General features: G+C 46.6%; 1 protein-coding gene across 1 annotated transcript in view; it reads right to left on the reverse strand.

Moving 5' to 3' along the window:
• LOC310992269 (transcription factor COE1-like) overlaps nt 1-22,669 on the reverse strand; it is a gene marked incomplete at its 5' end in the record, with an annotated part of 53,704 nt that overhangs the window by 7,847 nt on the left and 23,188 nt on the right. The window contains 6 exons of the mRNA XM_083980288.1: nt 97-162; nt 3,543-3,631; nt 11,217-11,343; nt 12,958-13,088; nt 15,509-15,650; nt 16,083-16,164. Coding sequence (XP_083836414.1) covers nt 97-162; nt 3,543-3,631; nt 11,217-11,343; nt 12,958-13,088; nt 15,509-15,650; nt 16,083-16,164 — 637 coding nt within the window. The remainder of the gene's footprint in view (nt 1-96; nt 163-3,542; nt 3,632-11,216; nt 11,344-12,957; nt 13,089-15,508; nt 15,651-16,082; nt 16,165-22,669) is intronic.

Raw genomic sequence — 22,669 nt, forward strand, 5'->3', positions numbered from 1 at the left:
TCTATCTAAGAAAAGATATTGATGTTTGTGTACATGCTTGTGCGAGTGAGTGTGTGTGTGTGTGTGTTTCTCTTGTGTGCGAGAGCGTGTGCGTACCTGGTTATTGTGAGGCATCCCGTACAAGGCCTCTACCAGGTCTGCTGCTCTCTTTAAGATCACCTCCTGCAATCAAGCACAGAAAGACAAAGGGGATTGATCATCAGTGTGATGCCTCGACGAGTTCAGTCACTTTTATTACATTTCACTTCTTACATTATGCTGTGAATGCAGAACAGTGAGCGCGAGAGGGGGAAAGAGGCAGACAGAGGAAGAGAGAAGAAGAGAAATGGGTCTGTCCCGACACTTTGTTACTAGCCGTAGCAGTTTGGGAGAGCAGAGGGAAGATACCGTTATCTGTGAATAAAACATGAGCCTATATCTCTCTATCAGTCAACCATCTTCTACATCTTCTCCTCCCTACTGTCAGTGCCGGATCATGAATCTACTGCACATGATCACGCATCAATCTCATTTAACACAACATATCATCAGGTTGACGGCTATACAACTCCCCTCGTCAGCTGGGACACACCCGTCTCCTGCCCTGTATTAACCCTGGTAATGATCCAAGTGAATAGTCCTGCATTCACTTTGTGATGAATGTAGAACATCATTGCTCAGATGAAGACCGCCGAGTGGAATTTCCCACATCAAACATTTATCCTAACGCGGTGTTGCCGTTTCTCCGCGCTCATTTTCTACCGCTTACCCTCCTTTCTCTCCTCTCACCGTCTCTATTCTTTTCCCTCGCTGAGCGTATGAGTGTGTGACTCCAGGCAGTCGTTATATGTGCGTGTGTGATGTAGACACCTACAGCCCTACGAAACCCTTTTTAAAAGTTAATGTGCCGGGCCCAGGATATATGCTGGAGGCGCGACAACCAGAAAATTGCAGCCCCCTCTCCTCCAACCTTCCCCCTCGTTTCTTTCTCTCCCTCCTTCCCTTCCATCCGTGCACACACACGCTGTGCGTTATACCCTCCTGAGTGTATCCCTCGCTGTGAACAAGCCCTGGAGCATGTGTGCTCTCTGTTCCGTGACACACCGCCTTTCAATCAGACCTCATATCACACACACACGCACGCACACACGCGCGCACACAGGCGCAACCGCACATGCGGCCACGCATATGTGGAGGCTGTCGAGCACGCCCAGGACATGACGAGAGGGTCAGCAAAGCAATAAAGATTGTAGAGCGCTGTCCGAGGTGCTAAATTCACTCAATAATGGGAGCGCTGCCTCTGTGTTAACCTCCCATTACTAGCACTATCTGGGGGAAGCAGAGAGGGAGGTAAGAGGGTGGGGGGAGGAGGGGGGGAGACGGAAAGAGGGGAGACCAGAGAGGAGGCCTGCTCGAGGTGATTGAGAGATGTAGAGGCCCTAGGTAGGTAAGTGGTTCTTTAGTATGTATGCTCCGCTCCTCGCTTCCTTCTCTCTGCTTTTCCTCGACACCCTGTGCCTCCCAGGGATTGCTAGATAGATGGATGGATGGATGAGGGGAGGGAGGGAAGGGGAGGAGGAGGAGGAGGGGGAAATGAGGGAAGTGTGAGGCATTAGGACACAAACAGATCCACAGCTGGAGTGTAACGGTGTTCAGGGAGGACACATCACCTCATCTAAATTTTTTTTTTTTGCCTCTGTCTGAGTAGCCATGACTCTCATAGCTCTTCAGTTCATTCTCCTCAGGACCTGTGCTCCTCGCCGTCTGTGCATCTCCTCTTGTAATCTCTTCCCTCTTCACCTGCGCCTCCAAACTACTTTCTCTCGTCTCCCTCTCCTTCTTCTTCTTCCCTTTCCCCCCTCTCTCTCTATTAATCACTCTCTCGTGGTTCTGTGCCCTGTCTGTACCTATCAGTCTCTCGTTAGCAAAGGGATCTGTCCAGTAGCTAAACACGATTAGGCAGCGCTCCAGAGTCGTTCTGATAAACAGATAAATGTGGTTAGTGGCGTGCTGCCTCCCTAGCTCTGATGCTGTAAGGGGAGACCATTTCCTGGGCGCAGGGTCTCTTCCCGTAAAGTCAGGCCCACAGAGACGTCAACAGGAAGGGGAACCTGATCCAGAGCAGAGCCTGGCCTCGTCTGGCAGGGCGGTCGCTCATTAGCCGGCCCCAGACCCCCAGCTACACTACAGCCTTAGCTAAACACCCTCCAGTCTGGCTGTGCCTCCTCACTACGACTACCTGAACATCAGCCACAACACAGTATGGGAGCTGTTTTCAGCTGGACACTGGATCATTACCACAACATACAGAGATAGAGCAGGCACGGCCTGATATCCTGCTTGTTTCCTGTTTAGTGTGTATGGGTGTGAGGGTTCATTAAAAATCCCCTTGCAAAAGGTGCAACTAGAGCAGAATGCCTTATTTCCCCAATCAATTTAATCTCCATTAAAAACTGACTGAGGAGCAGCTACAATGAGGTTTTTTCTACGGTAGCCCTGAATAGACATTTGTTGCTCAAGAAGTTGCCAGTTTGTGCCCTTCTCTGTAATGATTGAGGCCAACAGTTGAGAGAAGTGTGGTCAACAAACTGTTATTACCTCAATAAAGGCACAAATCAATACAGCTGAAATGAACAACCGGGCCTGCCAGCTACCACTGTTCATTTAGAAGAGAAAGAGACACCACAGAGCGAGGGAGGAAGAGGAGGAGAGAAGAGATGGATGGATACGAAGATATTTAAAGAGATACAGGGGGTTGATAGGCTAAAGACCAGAACTCACCAGGACAAGTCTTGTATCCACCAGACATGACACACCGAGAGGACAAGTGATTTCTCTATCTTCCTTCTGCATCTACCTGGGCTCTCCATCTCTGCCTCACGGTGACTTCCCTCCGCTGTGTGCGTATGTGTGTGCACGCACATTCGCGGAGAAGCGTATATGTGCATTTCTATGTGTGTGTGTGTGTGTGCGCCAAAGCTGGCTTGTGTGTATGTGTGTGTGTGTGTGTGTGTGCTGGAAGTAATAAAGTCCACCCGGGGTTGACTTCGATCCACTGACCCAGCAGGAGGTAAGACTGGACAGCTATGATGGATCACCTAACCTGCTTCTGCCTCTCTCTTCCTCTCTCCCCTCAACCTCCTTTCCTCTCTCTCTTTCCCTCTTTTCCTCCCTCCATCTATCCCTTTCCTCTCTCCCACTTTGCCAGTCTAAATGACCTTACACTCAGTGGAAGGATGAATAGACTTGTTTGTGTGTGTCGCTGCGCAAATAAAGTGTTTGTTTGAGCAGAAAATGACCATGAACATATGATAAAATGTTTATGCGCACGCTTCGCAGTGTGTCCTGTATAGCCCACTGTCAGTAACACACAATCGCCCCTCTGTATGTGAGGTCATGCTGACCTTGTGCCATGTATAACCATATGTGCTATGAAACTCTAGAAGTTGTCAATACGTCTATGCACCTACACTGTTACCAAGACAAATTCCTATAAAATAAAATAATTGCATGTGGCAACCGGCATGGAGCGCTGACACATGAGAGGAGTAGAAGCACGGTACCTTGGGTAATCTCTCTTGGTCTCCGGGGTGTCTGGGGATGACCTTCTGTAACCTCTGGAAACCGTAGTCTATAGTTGGCTCGTTGAGCGCTAAGCACAAACAAGAAGAGAGAGAGAGAGGGAGGGAAAACAATGTTTAATGCTTGATTCTTGATTCTTAATAATGAAAAAACACCTACTGTTCAAGAGCAACTGAAGGAAGAAGCGGGAGAATGGAGTGACGGCAGAGAGGACTGAATTAAGCACGGTTTGTACATGAATATTTCAACATTAGACTAAACACGCTGAAAATGTGGGTGTTCTCTATTAAGTCTGGTGTGTGTCTTTGTTTGCCTGTGATGTAATGAATCTCTCTCTGTCGCCTGCTTTGGTGGTTAATAAAAAGACTGTCAGGAATCAGGAGTGAATGTGTATTTGTGTGAATGTGTGTGTGTGTGTGTGTGTGTGTGTGTGTGTGTGTGTGTGTGTGTGTGTGTGTGTGTGTGTGTCCTGTGGTCTTGCGTTGATCAGCGACTAATATAAGCAATTACAGAGCCTGGTTCCAATATAACAAAGGCTTGATCGCTCCGGGGAACAAGCTAAACACACACGCATACATAGGGATAGTTGCATGCACTCACACGCGCATACACACACATACACACACACAACCACACACACACACAAACAGAGTCAGATCATTGAGGCAGCAGGGAGAAAGCACTCTCTCAGCATGCTGTGGTCGTGCTACGGTAATTGAATATGAGAAGATTTACCATGAATATTTAAACATTAGAATAAATACAATGAAGATCTGAGGCTTATAGTACAAACACTTCAGAGGAGGATTGTTGGATAAGTGCTCTCTCCACATAATTCATTCCTAATGTACTCTCTCTCTCTCTCTCTCTCTCTCTCTCTGCTGTCTTTTGCATGCCCCCCCTGTGTCTTTGTGGGATGCCTGGGGAGTCAAAGCACATAACATACATGGAGAGCAGCCTTGACTACTTTTCTGGACGACAGCCTATAAGATGCTGCTCCTGTAGAGAGTATGTGGCTTTGGCATGTGTGTATTTGTACTTGGATGTGTGTTAAAAAAAAAAAAAAAGTGAAAGACAAGGAGCCATTATGCATGAGGATCGCCTGTATGAGTCTGTGCTGTCCGTCTGTTTCCCCTGTGGGTCGCAGCTTGGACGTTTCCTGAGGGCTGATGCCCTGCTCGCCTCACATCTGAGCAGCCAGGCTGACTAGGCGGCCCTCAGAAAAAAGGCCCCTAGAGGCTATGAGTACAAGCTGTCCTGCTGGACCTCTAGTGACTTCACCATGGCGCCTCCTGAGCCACTTACTCAAACACACAAACCGAAAGGAGAGCAAAAGAGCAGGAGCCTATGATGCTCTGTTTTGGCAACACAAAGGTATTTGGACAGCTCTCCCAGCGGGCCGTCCCGGTAATCCATAAGAGTGAAAGAAAGGAAAGGTGAAAAGCGGGAAGAAAAGACGGCACAGAGGGGAAAAAGTAGAAGTAGGGATGCCAGAGGCAGGCTCAACTTCTGAAGAATGACACACATTACAGGCCAGCTGGTCCACTGATAAAATAAGCCAAAACAATGAGATGATCACATGCAACAAATAAAGTATGAATTATTTCTGAGGACAAATATTTGACATTACTTCCCTATTCTCTGATCTCTCTAAAGCCTTAAGGAGGATTTGCCCTGGATTAGGCCTGCAGTTTGAAGAGGGGATTGTTCCGACAACATCCTCTCTTTCGTCTCAAAGGCTTTTGTTTTTATGATGAATTTTTTATCAGTTCTCCACAATGTGCCAAATGAGCCTCGAGTGAACAATAGCATAAAAACCCCAAGACATACAGAGATACCCCCTATTACAAATAAGGAGACAATTTTGGTAATTGAGAGAGGAAGTGATATTGTCTCTGCTCATTTTCAAGGACCATAAAGCAGGGGAGGAGTATGTGGGGGACAGCGTACACCACTAACTACCTGGCTGCATCTCTTTGGGGATTATCTTGGCATCTTATGCTCTTATACCCATGCTCAATATCTCACATTTCACAACAAGAATTAGTGCTGGAAGAAGAGAGAAAAACTCCCCTGCCTAGAAAGAGGAGTGGTGTGCAGGTACACTCCGGGATTCAAAGCACACTCTCCCATACAGGTATATTTATAATCCTTAGCTGTCGCTCTCCAGAAGAGCAAATCAAAGCCAGTAAAACATAACTGCCATAAATAAATGAATAGATGAGCAACAGCCCTGGACTGGAGGGATTCACCTAGCAATCACCCACATCAGATCAGATCAATGCTCATGGAAATTTCATGAAGCCTAGAATCCACACCGCTTCATATTTCACTATAATAACCCACAGAGCCGCAGGGGGAGTGTGTACGAAGGGGTGAGGGGGTAGCAGGAGGAGGAGGAGAGGAGAGGAGGCTAGGGTGGAGGGGTGGCTGGAGGTACGAGCTTCAGGGGAGGAGTAAAAGGGGGTGGATGTTTGGGGGGGGGCAAAGAGTAGGAGGTGAGGGGTGTGAGGCATAATTGAGAGGTCAGTGGAGGAGTCGTCCTGGAAACACAAGGGAGGAGAGGAGATGGGGGAGGAGGAGGAGGAGGAGGAGGAGGAGGGGAAACTATACAGCAAGTGTCCAGTAACCCTGTCTCCCTCTCCTCCTGTGTCACAACACTGTGTGTGTGTGTGTGTGTGTGTGTGTGTGTGTGTGTGTGTGTGTGTGTGTAGTACTTGCAGGGTTAGGTAATTGGCTCTGAGGCTTGATGTTAACACCTTAACAGGCCTTCAGACAGTGGGTAAGGAGCTGATCATATCACAACCTTCTGTTTCTCTCTCTTTCTCCCTCTCTACTCCTTCGTCCTCCCCTCTTTCTCTCTCTTTCTCTCTCTCTCCACCTCACCCCCCCCCCCCCCCTTTCCCCCTCCCCTCTGCAGTCTCCAGTGCTCAGGTGTGATCTCATAAGCGCTGCCTGGCGATCGATGCCGCCAGTGGCAGGGGGTTCAATAGCCCTGAATTACGGCTTCACCCCCCCCCACCCCCCCCACCACCACCCCACCCTGCCCCCACCCCTTCACACAGATGAGAGCTGCCCCCCTCATCACCACCACTGCACACACACACACGCACAACACCCCCACTGAGTACTCACAATCCAGATCAATACCTTACAATTTAATTTTTATCCATTTTTCCATAAACCCCAAGATTGCGTTTATTTGCAGAATCCGACAAGCTAAATAAAGCATCGCTTGAACATGTCAGGGAGACTAATGCACGGCTGGAAATTCATACACAGAAAACAGATGAGTAGAGCTTTTTGCTCCTAAAGCAAGGGAGAGGCTGAGGCTGAGGGAGGTGAAGAAGGAGAGGATGGAGGAGGAGGAGGAGGAGGAGGAGGAGGAGGGGGCACTAAGAGATTCTACAAATCAATGGAGGTGTGGATGCTACAACAATCTACGCTCTAATTATCTGTTGCAAAAAGTGCATGTTGACAGTTAACAATACCTGACAGCACGGATCCTCACTGGGAGAATACAAACTCTAAAAAAAATACGGATGAAAAGTGTACGCTTGAATTAAGATATAAGAAAACATAAGAAACCTTTCCCCCTGGTGAACGACGCTCATTTCAGCAGGGTATAAAATCATCTACATTCAAAATCCATTTACATCATCATCATGGAGCAGATGCTCCTGTAATAAGAAGGGAGCATGCTAAAGAGGGAAGACAAGCCACATGGTGCAGAAAATTAATCTCAATCTCAAATAGAGGTGTGAATTTCCTCGCAGTTAAGACTGTGTGCAGTAAATGTGAATGTGCAGCTATCTCAGCTGGCCCTGTCTCCAGCTGGAGACCAGCCGTTTTAATCAACAGCAGGCCTCCACCCAAGCTCAATAAAAGACAGCATTCACAAATAGGAGCAAGACAAGTAATTGACCAGCTCTCGGCTGCACCCCACTTTTATTACCAGATGACTACATGCTGCATGTGTGCCTCTATTGCGTGCGAATGTGCTCATGCGTGAGTGTAGGTGTACCACATGTGCACAAGAGTGTGGAATATGTATGTAAATCTATGCTAACTTTATATGTATCCAGGCAGGCGACAGATTTCGCTGATTATCACACAAATTGCACCAAAATCATTACATCAACAAAATCAGCCTCAAGGATGTTTCTAAATTTGAAAGTGTTCAGGCAAAAACAATGTTTCCCAGTGTGTGTGACAAGCTGACTTCATCACAATGTGGAACAACTTAATTAGAGCTAAAATAAATCTGAACTTTACGGAGCATGTTCATGCTTACAGCGCTTAGTGTGTTTCACTGCAGTGTCTGTGGTGTATGCAATGACAGACAACTGACAGTAACTTCCTCCACTCCTAAAACTAATTTGGGGCTCAGAGGCAGGTATAGAGAGAGAGAGAGAGCGAGACGGAGAGAGATGTCAGCAGCATCCCGGCTGGTTTAAATTCTGTTCTTGACTTTTGTCTTTTCCCTTGCAGTTCCCACTCCTCCTCGCAACTGAGTGATGTTTCCTACACACCTAATCTGCACTCAGCGCTGAAAAACTACCCCTAACGTTTGTGTGTGCGTGTGTGCGGATGCGTGTCGGTGTGCACGGTGCCGGCCTTAATGTGAGCCAGCAGAGCCTTTTAATATCAGCAGAGGCTGTAGTGGAAGCACTAAGCAGACAAGGCTGCATACTGAGGAGGGAGGGATTGCCTTTTGAACGACAAGGGTGATTCATCAACTCCCCCAATCTATGGCCAGTATCCCCGTGTCACACACACACACACACACACACACACACACACACACACACACACACACACACACACACACACACACACACACACACACACACACACACACACACACACACACACACACACACACACACACACACACACACACACACACACACACACACACACACACGGGTCCTAGTGGCAGAGAGCATTATCACTCTATATTGCATGGAGAAAAGAAAAGGGAGAGCTTCTCTGATGAATGTTACAAAGACAGCAATCCAGTAAAAGGTGATACACAACCAAACATGGAGATGCATTTGTACAGGAGGGGAGGGAGAGGGGGGCAGGCAATGACCTGATAATGAGAGAGAGAGGGAGAGGGAGAGGGAGAGAGAGAGAGAGAGAGAGAGAGAGAGAGAGAGAGAGAGAGAGAGAGATTAGGCAGAGCTCTCAGCCCCAGAGGTGCGTAAGGCAGAGGGCAGCGAGAGGAACAGAAGGGGGATAAGGGGATAAAAAAGACAGAAGAAGAGCAGAGAATGAAAAAAAACATTCTTTTATTCTTATCAGTGGAGAGCTTAATTGCCTTTGATGAGTCTAATTGGAGCTTTCTGAAGTCTAATAGCAGAGGAGTCCTCAGAGACGGCAGAGGACACATTACTGTAATAGCTCCTCTGAATCTCCTCTGCACCAAAAGTCCCCTGCTCGTCTCCTCTGTCCTAAACTACAGCTGATTTCCCCCCCGCCATTCAACAACGGCTGGTTATGGAGTATCAATGACCAGGCAGAGGAGGGAGAGAGTTGAAAACCTATAGATGGCTTATGTGTGTGTGTGTGTGTGTGTGTGTGTGTGTGTGTGTGTTGGGTATGTTTGCAAAGTAGCAGTAGCAGCAGTATTGGGTATGTGTTGACTTAATTAGGTCTGTGAGCTGCTCGCTTTCCTCTCCTCAGCAGAAGTTGATTAGCAATGCCAGCTGTCCCCAATGTAATTCAGTGTGCGCATGTGTGTGTGCACATGTAATATAGGAGTATATATGTGTGTGTGTGTGTGTGTGTGTGAGCGTGGGGCTGTGTTGATGTGTGTGTATGTGCTAGCTGCCAGCTGCCACGCCGTGCTGCCAATCCTCCATGATTAGTACCCACTGGCAACTGGGCTCAAACTGGTGCCAAACAGACCCAGGAGGGCAACATGGCCCATGGTAATCCTCCATCCCTCCATCCCATCCTTCCCATCTCTCCTCTTTCTCATCTACCTCTCTGTCTCACCACTCTTATCAATTGCTTTTTCCGTCCAAATGCTCTGCTGCTCATCCTCCCGTAGCGTTCTGCCGCTCCGTTCAAGACACCAAATGTGAGCAGGCTTCCCCCCTCGCCAGGATGAGGTAAAACGATAAAAATGGGCTGATGGAGGAGCTTTGGGAGACGTACAAATACCCACTGAGGGTACAGAGCAGTGGCTGAAGTGAAGTGTGTGAAGAGTAAAACTGGGATCTATGCCTCGACACGGTTGACTGTGTCACTGTGAAGGTGCCAGCGCTTGGCAAGCAGCAGCACAGTGTGTGTTCAGCTCCCAGTGGATGACCTCTTGCTACCTCTCACCTGTTGAGATTCTTCTATGTGCATCCACAGAAGCCAAGAGGCAGACAGAGAGAGGAGAGGAGAGGGGATGAATTCATTCAAAGGAGCAAGTTTTGAATAAGTGAATGTGACAAGGTGAAAGAGTGGAGGGCTGGGAAGAGATAGGGCGATTATGCATACGGTTCCCACATGTCTGGCACATTTAAAGGCTGCGCGCACACATACACGCACCTACACACACTTCTATACACACAGCTCTGTGAGTCTGGCAGAGTGCTGGCTGTTGGACAGCTCTGGCATGGCAAAGACTGCCCACCCATCTGCCCTCTGTCTTAGTAATGCAGTTACTCGTCGACGTGCATGTGTGTGTGCTTGGAGTACATTTACGCATACGTATAAACAACCGCAGGGCGGCCTATCGCAGCCGTTTCCATAAGTACACAAACACAGAGTCATAATTATGACGCATGGACATGGGTTTCGTCCACGCACAGTAATTAGGACACACATGAGATTCAGAGAAATGCATGCCGCTGCCGCCACAACGCACACGCTCTCCCTCATTTGTGATTTTGTCAAATGTTGGCAATTCCAGCCGGGGCTTACAGCCTAAGTCTATCAGTGGTTGAGATTACAGACAGATTTATGTGATTCACAATCTCCCCTGGGACCTGTGGCCTCGCATTGGTTAATCACCGCTTCGCATTCACTCTCTCTGCCGCTCTTTTCACCGCATGGCTATAACTCTGCACCGATACGGTCTGATGTAACACCCGACCCGAGCTATTCATGCCACCACGCTCAAAAAAAAAATCACACTCTCTGCAACGGACCTCTTCCTTTCTGAGTCATGTCTTTGACAGGGTTAAATCTCAATAATCCCACTAATCAAAAGGTTAAACCTCCCCCCTGACCTTCACCTGCTTCATAAAAGAGAGCAAACACTTTTCCTCCTTTGATCATTGGGCTTTTCTTTTTTTTGTTCTGAATTATTGAGTCATGTTCTTGTTTAGCATGCACATTTTTTTTCTCCAGAATCAGCGCTGAGAAAATGACACTTTTTAAACTCCACCAGGTTTTAGCAGATATTGCAAATGTACAGACACGATAAAACTTCAAAGCCACTGGGTAAAGGATCTTTATATGATTATACTCAATCAAATGATCCTAAAGGTAGCCTATATATTGTTTGTGGAATCCAGGGGGAAAACTGTATCAGTGCATCTGAAGTTGGATTATTGTCTGATGGCAGATTGGTAGATTTTCTGCATTGTATCTTCAGATTACACAGTAAATGAGTGTCTAATTATTAGTATGTGTTATTAGAGCATAGGTAGTACCTGTGTAGATGAAGCGTCCAGGTGTGCCTTTGCAGAACTGTTTGGATTTGTAGGACAGCGTGACCTCCACCACCCCGGGGATGTGCCTGGGTGGAGTCTGCACACGAATGGCATGGGGGGTGATCAGCTACAGAGAGGTAAAGAGGGCAGAAAGATTAATGCAATGAAATTTCACATCCAAACACGTGCTCTGGGGACCATTCTCATCTCGCCTCAGACCTTTCCCCCTGCAGCTTTTGACTTTTCTTTCTTTGTATAATCAGCCTGGAAAGGGTGCGTTAGCGCTGAAGCTCTCAGGTGGCTTCGTAGCCTGAGGCAATGTCACTGTGAGGCTTAGAATGGTTATCAGTGCTGACATGGACTCTGTAAGACGGGTTCAAAAGCAGTTATCTGTTTATGAATAAAACACACCTTCCCCCTGCATACGTCTATTACACAGTATAAGTAAACGTATAATATGCTTGTCTCCCCTGCCCCTGTCTCTGTGTTTGTCAGCTGAGGCTGTCTAGCAGCCGTTAGCCACATTAAAGCACCACTGTGTCTTAAACAGGCTCACTTAGTGTGGTTGATGAGACCACTCGCCACATACAGTACGAGTGTGTGTGTGTGTGTGTGTGTGTGTGTGTGTGTGTGTGTGTGTGTGTGTGTGTGCTGAAGGGTCTTTGAAGGAAAACGGTAACAAGACAAAACACAGATGAGACCTCAATGAGTGCTCGTTTTCTGCACGCTGTAGTGAACTAGCACTCAAAGCTAGCAGCGCTCAAAAGCTATCACTGCTGCTGCCAGTACCTTGTGTATGTGCATGTGTGTGCGGCGCTCTAACTGTCCCTTTCATTGCTCACTTAGCCAGGCTTTCATTCTACCATTGTCTGGCCCCACTCACCTCTCAGCGAGATAATATAGGTGCTTTTTATAGAATTATTTCTTTACTAAAGAGAAAGCTGTTTAGCTGTGCTGCTCACTGACCTTCAATTTCACACATCCACTGCATTTACATTTTAGTCATGTGGCAGATGCTCCTTACAAAGAGATTCATACTGTACGGTGAGCACATACTCCAAGGAGGCAGATACTAACATAATAAAAGACAGGAAGAGAGGCTGAGTAGAAATAAGAGCTGCCAGAGAGAGAGAAATGAGAGAGCAGGCTGCTGTTCAGGTTGTAAAATATTTCTCACATGGGCTTATACGGCTGCGATTAATTATTGCTTTCATTACTAATTAATCTATGGATTATTATTTCAATTACCTCATTACAATTTTAGTTTATAAAATGTTAAACATTATGCCTATTGCAAGTTTCCAGAGGCTATGGTGGCAACCTTCCCTGTTTTGTCTGAACAGGGTCAAAATCTCAAATGGATTGAATTTACAATGATGCAAAATAACTTACAGATGAGCGCCTGCAACCAGCTAATGTTTAGCATTTTTACTTGACTTGAAATGATAAACATGTACAAATTGTTGTTGCTGAATCACATTGGATTAAACATTTGAGCACTTATCATTTCTTTGCTCCTTTCTTGTGATATATTAGCTACACACTTCCAGGTTTTTAATCTTTGGTTTGCTCAAAGCTCCTGCATGTGGACATTTCTTTATTAAAAAGTGGCTGAAAGCCAAAAGCCAGTTGGAAACCATTGCTTCACAGCCCAGTGGAAGGCCTCTCTTCAATATTTTAAAATATGCTCAGGATCCACACATATGCACATGTTCTTTCAGGTGACCGGATGGTGACTGACCTCGCTCCAGACCAGCATGGTTCCAAAGATGACCTGCAGGCCGTCAAAGAAGTTGTCCCCGATGATGATGACTGTAGCGCCCCCTGTGGTCCAGCCTTCACTGGGGCTGATGGCTTTGATGCTGGGGGTTGCTGCAGGATTCACAGACAAAATAGATTAGATGTTAACTGACCTAATGACAGCCCATAAAGGTCTCTGCTATTGGCACCATGTACAGTCCTCTCTTCTTCCTTCACACACACACACACACACACACACATCACCTCTCTCCTCTCTCCTCTCTCCCAAGGGTCGGGGCCGAGCGAGGAATACTAATCAGAGTGATTATACGCACCCCGTTATTAAACATCACCCCTGCCCTGTGTGTGAGGGCAGCGGCAGTGCGCTTGTTTTATGACACGTGGCAAAGCGTGCGGGCGTGTAAATGTCAGGTGTGCTGAGTGTCTGATCAAAGGCCACGCGACCGGGGAGCAGAGCAGAGCCAACAGTAGCTCTGCCCTCTGAATACGCCGCCTTCATTAAGCAAACACTTAGCTCTTGCTCAGTTGTCTGTTTCATATATCTGACTGTGCGGCTCCGTCAGCGCTCGGCCGCTGAGGACGGGGCCACACAGGATCAGCTCCTGCTTGTATATATTTGCAATATGTTTTGTTTTGTAAGCTCCCTGTGTTTTCTCTTAAAGCATATTCTTTGTATCTTATCGGACAAAGTACATGGAATAACAACAGCAGACCACATTTTCAATAACTGGTATTCAGTGTGCTTTTTGACCTTATCTGTTGGTATTATGGACTTGAAGATTACTGGATGTGATTGAAGAAAAGAACAGCAATGGGGGAAATACATATTTGTACAAGCTAAATCTCCTCTCCTTAACAGATATGCAGCTTGTCAGACATGCTGTAATTCTGTAAAGCGGCATAATCCACTTTAGACTAGGCTGACTTTTTTCCCCGCAGCCTAGCCTTTGCTCTTTGCCTGACTCCCTGTTCTGTTGATCCTCCCCAACAAGCTGGAATGATATTTAGCCCCCCGATACGCCTGCAGAGATCAACGTTCACTGAGCAGCAATCTGTGGCCGTAATCATGGCCTAAGATGCCTCTTTTTCACAGCCGCTGATATTATGTGCGCTCCATGTGCATGTGTGGATGTGTGTGTTTATGTGTGTGTGTGTGTGGATTAACCAGATGGTGGAACGTGAATCCATGTGATAGGATTATACTTTGGGGTGTTCCTCACTGCCATCTGTTCAACTCTATGCACTGCTCATCTATTACCGCCTGAAATGGGCCCCCAAAGTTGTGTATCCTGCACACAAACTCAACACACACCAGAAAGAGAAGGAGAGCGAGAGGGGGGAAAAAAACAAAAAGAAACTTCTCTCTTCCTCCCTCTCATTTCTTTTCTCTACACGATCATTCACTTTTACCCCTTCCTCTCATCGCCCCCTCACTTTTACCCCTTCCTCTCTTCCCCCCCCCCCCCCCCCCCACGCCTCTTGTTCTTTCACTCCTGTCGTTCCTCCTTCTAACCCCCCATCATAAGGAGAATAGAAAATCAGAGAAGAGGAAATTCCCAAACAAATCTCCCCGACACAGGGAACATCTGTTAGCATACTGCAAGTGCTCTTCTTTCTGTGTGAGATCCAAGTCTCGCTGACGTCTCCAATATGTCTCGTCTTTGTGAACTTTTCTAAATCGTCTGTGAGACCAGTCGCAGGGACAAGTGGTCCACCTACCTCTGGAGAATAGACATTAGAAAGACTTAACCATAACATTCAATCTTAATGCAATCTACTGCAGGCCATCATGTAAATCCCTTCTTAGTTTTTTTGTCATTATCATCCCTGAGGTTGACTTTCCTCAAAGAAAAAAATATGTTTCTCTTATTCAATGTCTGGGAAATCGAAATGAGAAAATAACTGGATTAGGGACTTGGGAATCAGTGCGGGCTCCTAAATCATGTGCACATGTCATTATGAAGTATTAAAGGTTTGGGTCTGACTGTGCATGCGGGGGTGTGTAGGTGTGTGTGCATGGGCTTTTTTTGTGTGCGTGCATGGGTGTGTTTGAAAACCGGAGGGATGGGGAGTGATGGAGGGCTGGAGGATAAAAGCAGGTCTCCGAGGAAATAAAGCCAGTGTTGGCTTTAAGCAGAACAGACCTCATAAGACACATAGTGCTTATGCGAGGCAGAGTAGAAGGCCCAGAGGCAGAGACCTGAGGGGAGCAAGTCACAGGGGAGAGACGAGAGACTCACTAGCTACCACTCTCTCCTCTCTAAGCGCGAGTTAGAAACCCTACAAGAGAGGAAAGTGAGAATCCGGGAGGAAGCAGGAGAGAGATAAGAAAGAAAGCAAGAGAGCAGGTTTGAGAGGGATAGAGTGGAGACAGAGAAGGGTTGAGTGCAGAGCCAGACAGAGAAGGGGGGAGAGAGAGGGGGTGAGGGGAGACGAGGGGGAGCTGAACAGACAGAAAGAAAGTGAGGTAGACAAAGAAAAGCTAGGAAAGGGGGGAGAGAGTCTGGGTATTTTGTTCTTTCTTTTATTACCGTGTTCCAGGTAGGATGGAGTTCCTTCCGACGGGTCCAGCCTTCGAGCTCGGCGCCCGTGTTTGGAGTTGTTGTGCACAAACATGTTGTCGGACACGGCCAGCACATGACCCTCCACGCTCACCGTAGTCGACACCACCACCTGAGACACGGGAGAGATGGATTGCAAAGCTGATCAAAACAGATTCTGTGTGGGTTCGTCACTACAGGTGTCCCATCTGTCACCTCATCGATTATAGCTGCTTTAAACAAGAATCAAGTAAATATATAGACACTTTTTTTTCTTTTTGGAGCTTAAGTGTAATTCATTTTCATGAAAAGTTGTTCATGTGTGTAAAAATGTGTGTAACAGGGCTGCTGTGTTGCCTGCTATGCTAGAGTCGAGTCGGGTAGTTTGAAACTTTGTTAAAACACTTTGTTAAATTCTGTTGGGTGGATACTGTAATAAAGGGGTAGGGAGGTTATGTTGTTGTCACGTTTGACGCCCTGCAGTCCCAGGAAGGGTGGCCATTTCCCCTTTAACAATTCAATGGAGAATTATCACAGAGTGGACACGCAGACAGCGGCGTCTCACCTGAAAACGCCTCATGTCTCGAGGGTTCCCTGCGTTCTTCAGGCAGTTCTGGTTACACTTCAGGAAGAACTTGAGGAAGAACCTGCACACGTGAAAAAAAGAGAGAGAAACAGATGAGCGACTGAGAGAGCATTTGTTTGTCAATGAAAACACAGTGAGCCACTTTAATAAAGCGTAAAACACAAATAAAACAGACGAGCGGGCTCCTACGACATCCCCGCCCTCATCTATCAGTTGTTTTATGACAAAGTTATCAATGTAAAAACAGCTCGGGGGATATTGAGTAAGATGCTACCTTGTATATCCATCTCTGGGCTGCTGTCACAGCTTGCCATAAACTCACCGGGGCAGACGCAGACGCAACCCCCCCCCCCCCCCCCCCCCCCCCAACACACACACACCGCCACCCCCACCTCAGCTGCAGAGCGGTGTGACGGAGTCGGTGCTGTAGCTACTATGCAGCACAGTGTTGCCATTCCTGCCTCTCTCAATCTCAGTGTGAGAGACCACATCAACAGCACCTGCCATGCATTATTAATAGGCTGAGATGGCAAGTATGGCTACCCACATCAATACTTAATGAGGGAGGGGGGGTGGGGGTGGGGTCGGAGGAGGAGGAGTAAAGGGGGGAGTGTGTGAGTGTGTTGTGTAGGTTGGGGAGGAGGGGAGGGGCTGGTGGCTGACAATTTATTCCCTAGCCCCACCCCAAGGCTGTAGCCTGACAACTTCTTCTTTAACTGAAACTATAGTACTGTACATCTCTGTACTCTCCCCTCTGCATTGTCTGTCTCTGTGAGAAAAAAAAAACTATATCAAATGAACCGCGAAAATAAACAGCGCCGTGTACGAATAAACAGGAACCCTCAAAAGGGGGAAAATAAAACTACAACATTTCCCGGCCCCCTCCTCCTCCTCCTCCTCTTCCTCCTCCTCCTCCTCCCTTTGAGGTAGCTCAAAGAAGTGCTGACAGCTGAAACTGCTTACAATACAGATCTCCACCAGCCAGAGAGAGAATCACTCCTTTGCTCAGCTTTTCTTTCATATGTCTTATTTTCTCCCCTGTGTTCATTTGTTATGGCGAGGATTCTGCACTGGGCAGCGCGTTTGGAGCCAACTGCCTTAGATATAATCATGCACGAGCGAACGCATGACACACACACACGCACGCATAGAGAGACATGTCAAGAGAAACACAGTAAGCAGCGGCGTGCCTTGGACAATTGCTTCATCCATAAGGAAAAAAAAAAAAACAAGAGAGCAAAAGAAGATAAATGGACAGACCAGAGTTCTGTCTCATTTCAAGGGCCAGCCAACTGCTGTGCGCATTACAAGCATCTGATGTAACACAAGAACTCGTGAATTTATCCTTGACAACTTTTAAATGCATGACAGCTGGTTAGTGGTAGACGCACTTCTTCAACTAGAGAAGAAAAAGCCTCTTATGATCTGAATAACAAACTGTCTTTCTCTGGTGCTTTCTTTTTTTTTTCTTCTTTCAGCTTTGTTTGTGTTCTGATTTACAATCTTGCGGGCGCAGGACGCTAAATCTCAGTGAGAAGGGGTGGGAAAGGAAAAAAAACAGAGAGACAGAGAGAGAGAGAGAGAGAAAGAGGTAGAAAGTGATAGGAGAGAGTGATAGATAGACACAAGGACGAGGTAGAGAGTATGTGAAATCCGAAAGGAGAGACAGACCACCCTCCTGTATATTTTAGAAGCTGTAGGCCAATATCTCAATAATTCATGAAGAGGAGAGATGGAGGTTTTTCTTTTTTTTTTCTAACAGTGGCTGTTGGACCCCACAGGCTGAGGGTCTCCCAACTTTCTTATCTCGTCGAGGTCAAAGAGCAGCCTCGCAGACAGCTGTGGACTACATCCACTTGTCCGACATACCCCACCTTCCTCGCTGCACCTCCTGTTTAATTCATCAACTCTGCTCTTTCCCCAGCTGTCCTTCTCCTTCTCCCTCTGAGGTATTCATGATGGATGGATGATGGATAAATGGAAGGAGGAAAGTTGGGGGTCACCTGAGTCAGAGGTGACCAAATGAGAAGGTTAAATATTGGGAGTTGGGAGTGGGAGACGGGAAGAGGAGATGGTGGAGAAGGAAAAGTGAGACAAAAAAAAGAAAGAAAAGGAATAAGATGACGAAGAAAGAAAAGAAAGTCAGCATGCCTCATTCGCTGTGCCATATGTCAGCAAGTCCCCTCGATCCCCCCGCATGCGTGGATCATCTGATTCATTATTTACATGACTTAAGGTGTCTGGAGTCAGCCGCACGGAAACATTACAAAACTGCAGCATGTTGATTCCTTGGTGCTCCATCTCATCTCCCCGGGAGCTGGGGGACAGGAATCATTTCACACATTTACATGGCTCAACAGAGTGTGGGTGTTTGGTGGTGGTGGTGGTGGTGGGGTGGGGGGATAAAGAGCAGCGCGTGTTGATATGCAAAAGCAAAGAGATTACCATAAGGATTTATGGATAATCTGATTGACAGCTGACCGGTAAATATGGACAGGAAGCTGACAATAGCATCTAATTCTCTCATTTGGTCTGTTCAGCTCTCTATCATCATGTTTACTTCACTTTTTAATCAATACGAAAGCAAATCTGATCTCTTTTGACAGATAAACCCCCACATCCCTGTTTTGAGCTGTTTCAACTCTTAATCCACTACCTTTAGTTAGGCATCTAAACCGCTCATCCTTCACAATCACCATTTTTACTGCTCTGTTGACTTGCTGACTGGTTTTTATGCAGCCTTAATGGCAACATGTTAATATACTGCGTATATATTAACATTATAACCATATAGGTTGTGAGTCAGTATATTACCTGGGGGTTTAGGGATTTAATAACATTCAGTAGCATTGTTCACATCTACGGTTGCATATATGATGCATTTGTTTTAAGGCTGATTGTGGCATTTATTTTGTTACATTTTAACAATGTCACAATGTGAAAAAGAGTTTCAATCATTATGCACATTGAGATGAAATGTACAGTTGAATTATTACATGATATGATAAAGACAGCTAGGATCATGAAAATCTTTATCCGTCGTTTCGACTCCTCACCTCTGAATCTCTATATATCCTGGCTCACAACCTGTGTGCGATCTTTCAAAACACAGATAATGATACAAGAATGAAAGAATATCTCATCTCACCACATCAATTTTGAGTCGATAGACAATATTACCTCCTGCATTGATTCTAGCTTTGATTATTGCCTCCTCTACCTTTTTTGTGTTTGAGACTCTCGCTGGGTTCAAGGCAAGCTGTTTTACTGTGCACACTCTGCGGCTACAAATATTACCAGTGCAAATTGCTGCACCGACCGGATTAAATGAAATAAAACCATTTCGCTCTCACGTAATTACCCCCAAATCCAGGAATGGCTGTGGAAGTGAATTTGTGTAAATAACTGCTTGGCCTCTTGAAGCCTCATGGCATAAATTTGCAACAGCGAAAACGAACGAATAAACACATGCAGCCGGTCGCTGTAGTAATTTAATGATCTCACACTTTCATCATATCGTAACGGGCATTATTTGTCACTTTGGAGCAATTAAACATAAAATCACCCTCTGCCCATAAAAAACAAAACAAGGAAAGCAATTATAACACAACTTTTAAGTAATCCCTGTAGCATCTAAATATTATTACTGTAGTGATAAAGATTGTCTAAGCGATTAGCTAACAGCATGGAAGCCTCCGAGGGACAATTCTGTTATATTTTCTAATAATTTTCCTACATTAGCCACAAATGAGGTAAAGAGTTGTTTTCCTTGTCAAATTTAACATGGATAACTTTAGAACTGTGGTTTTATGGTCCTCAGTGCTTCTAGTTTATTCTTCTTTTCAGCCTTTTGTTACACATTGTGCTATACATCTTTGTGTCTCATTTCTTTATTCTTTGCCCCTCCTCTTTCGGCTCTCCCTGTTTTGTTCTGAGGCAGACACGATGTAAAAATGGCTGTGGGTGATGCCATAACTCAGCCTTCCCCTCTCCCTCTCCCTCTCCCTCCATCCATTCCTGCCGTACAGATCATCTCCAGAAGAGAAGCACTGTGTCTGGCTCCTAATATGCTTCATGAGGTGTGTAATTCACTGTGCTCCAGAGGGGAGCCATTTGTCTCGGGGGTTAACTAAGTGACACAACAGCACTTCCCCATTCCTGTTACCACCGTGGGACATGTTGAACTAATCTAGGCAGGTAGAGAGATGGAGGATCCTGCACTTTAGCAATTAAGCATTAAGATTTGTTCAGGAAATCGATCCTAATGAAGTCAGAGGGAAGTTCAAATTAAGTGTAAATATTTGTAAGCAAATATAATGTTACAGCAGAAAATAAAGGAGTGATAAATAGGAGACTAAACTAAAAGCGAAGTCTGGCTTTCTCCGAGCATCAAATATCTTCCTCAACCCCTGTTTTGTGTATTTTCTTTTCCTCCCCTTGTGTTTCGTTCTCATTTTCTTCCTCTTCTCTGCAACTCTTTCTTTCGCTTTTTCCGCCATGCATCACTGACACTTCAACCAAGAGCCTGACTGGCTTGTTTTCGTGGTGACCTGTCTCCCTGCCTGCAGTATATGTTTAAGCGTGGAAGAGAACACATACACACACACATGCACATGCACACATACACACACTAATTTAGGGAGATTTATGAGGGGGGCCTTGCACCAGGAGCCATGCAGGCTGACCCCAGGGGTGTAGGGGGGCACTGGGTGGGGGAGGGGGCTTGGCTCCACAGGGGGGGACATTAATAATCCAGAACCAGGTCTGTCTCTGGGACTGGCCCTGGGCTTCGGACACCAGGCTGCAACAGTGGCCCAGTTTAGCCATACTGGGAGAGAAACATCCAGTTTCACCAGTGCCAGATAAACAACTATACACAGACAAAGACATTGACAAAAAAAAACCTACAAAACATAAAAGAAAACATGCAAAATCTCATATCGAACACACAGGAACAGGGGGGCAGTTGACGAAAACAGAGCCCATCATACAGACACGCACACACTTTGCTCCATTCCTTAGGAGTGCTACTAAAGTAGCGACGAGCACCTCTATATTGCCCTCATGTCTATCTTAAGTATCATGATTTATTTAAATAGAACATCTCACTGCGCTAAAAAATTCATCTCCAGCTCGCTCTGTGCGTCGTCCCATCCTCTTCCTTGTCTGTATCTGCTCGATGTGTGTGCATGTCATGTCAGCTGGATGTGCCCTGTCTTTAAATATTTCTCAGTACAAATGGACCCAGGAGGAGGGAGACGGTGGGTCAGGGGGAATCCGCGCTGTGCCTTCACCGCTCAGGGAGAGGCCCCACTTGGGAGAGATCGCTCCTCGCTTTCCCCCGCGGAGCCGGAGCTCCAGTCTCAGCTTGGGGACAGAAGTCCCAGAGACACTTAACCAATTGTGTTTCATCCATTTCATCCGAAAAGGATCATTCAAAATTCAACTGAGAAATCGTGCGGGGAGCATTGAAAGACAGGCGGCGAGATCTGTGCTGCTCTGGAACAGCGCTGGAAGAAGGAGTAGCTGGGTTCAACAACTTGTAGCCTGATAACATCGGTACCTGTGGCCTGGCTTTGCACCAGAGCACTGGGGGTAAAAATGCAACCAAATAAACATCTGTGCATGGGTGTGTGTTTGTGTGTGCGTGTGTGTGTGTATCAAAGCCATGATGAATAAGAGGCTGTCTGGGTGATGGACAAGCTTGGCAGGCGGTGCTGATTGAAACACTTCCTCTGTCAGGCCTGGCCCATTAATCTGATGGAGACAGAGACAAAGAGAGCGAGAGAGGGAGAGAAAAGAGAGAGAGAGGAGGGGGGGGAGTGAGAGAGAGAGAGAGAGAGAGAGAGAGGGGCTCCAGGCCCTCAAACCATGGGATTAATGAAGGGTCCTGGTCCCTCTCACCTCAGCGCTGTCCTGCCACGCTGGGACGCTCTGCTACCCTGTCCAGCCCAAACCCTGCCCTCGTGGGACTGACCAGTGAATAATGGCCCTGTCATCAGCCTGGGTAGACGCCGCCGCACAGCCGAAGGGTGTGTGTGACCGCGTGCGCACATGTGTGTGTGTGTGTGTTTGTGACTGTGTGCTTATGCCTGCCCGTGTGCCTCCCTGTGCAGTCATTTACCCTAAATGTTCTCCTCTCTACCTTAGTTGAAGACTGATGTATTCATATTGAATAGTGTTGATTTAAGCACATGTTAAACTTAATGCATAATGCATCGACTATATATAGCTTGATAAAGAGCATTGTGTCAACCCGGGACCAGCCCCATACATTGTGGGGATGAATGTGCCGCTTGCAAAAGTTCTTTCTTTTTGTTCCATTTAAGCACCGTATTAAATCATAACTATGACTGTGACTGTACACAGGCTCAAGGTTATGTTTCTAAATGCAGCAGGATCAGAAATCAGAAACTTAATTAGTGTGCCGCGTTTGTTCTCGGGTAAAAAGTTGTTCCCTCCAATGGGTCTTGAGGGAGGAATAGGGAAACAGAGAGTGGGAGAGACTAAGAAACTGTGAGACAGAGAGAGAGTGTGTGTGCGTGCGACAAGGGAAAGACTGATAC

The sequence above is a fragment of the Trachurus trachurus genome (assembly GCF_905171665.1).
Source record: "Trachurus trachurus genome assembly, chromosome: 10".
NCBI lineage: Eukaryota > Metazoa > Chordata > Actinopteri > Carangiformes > Carangidae > Trachurus > Trachurus trachurus.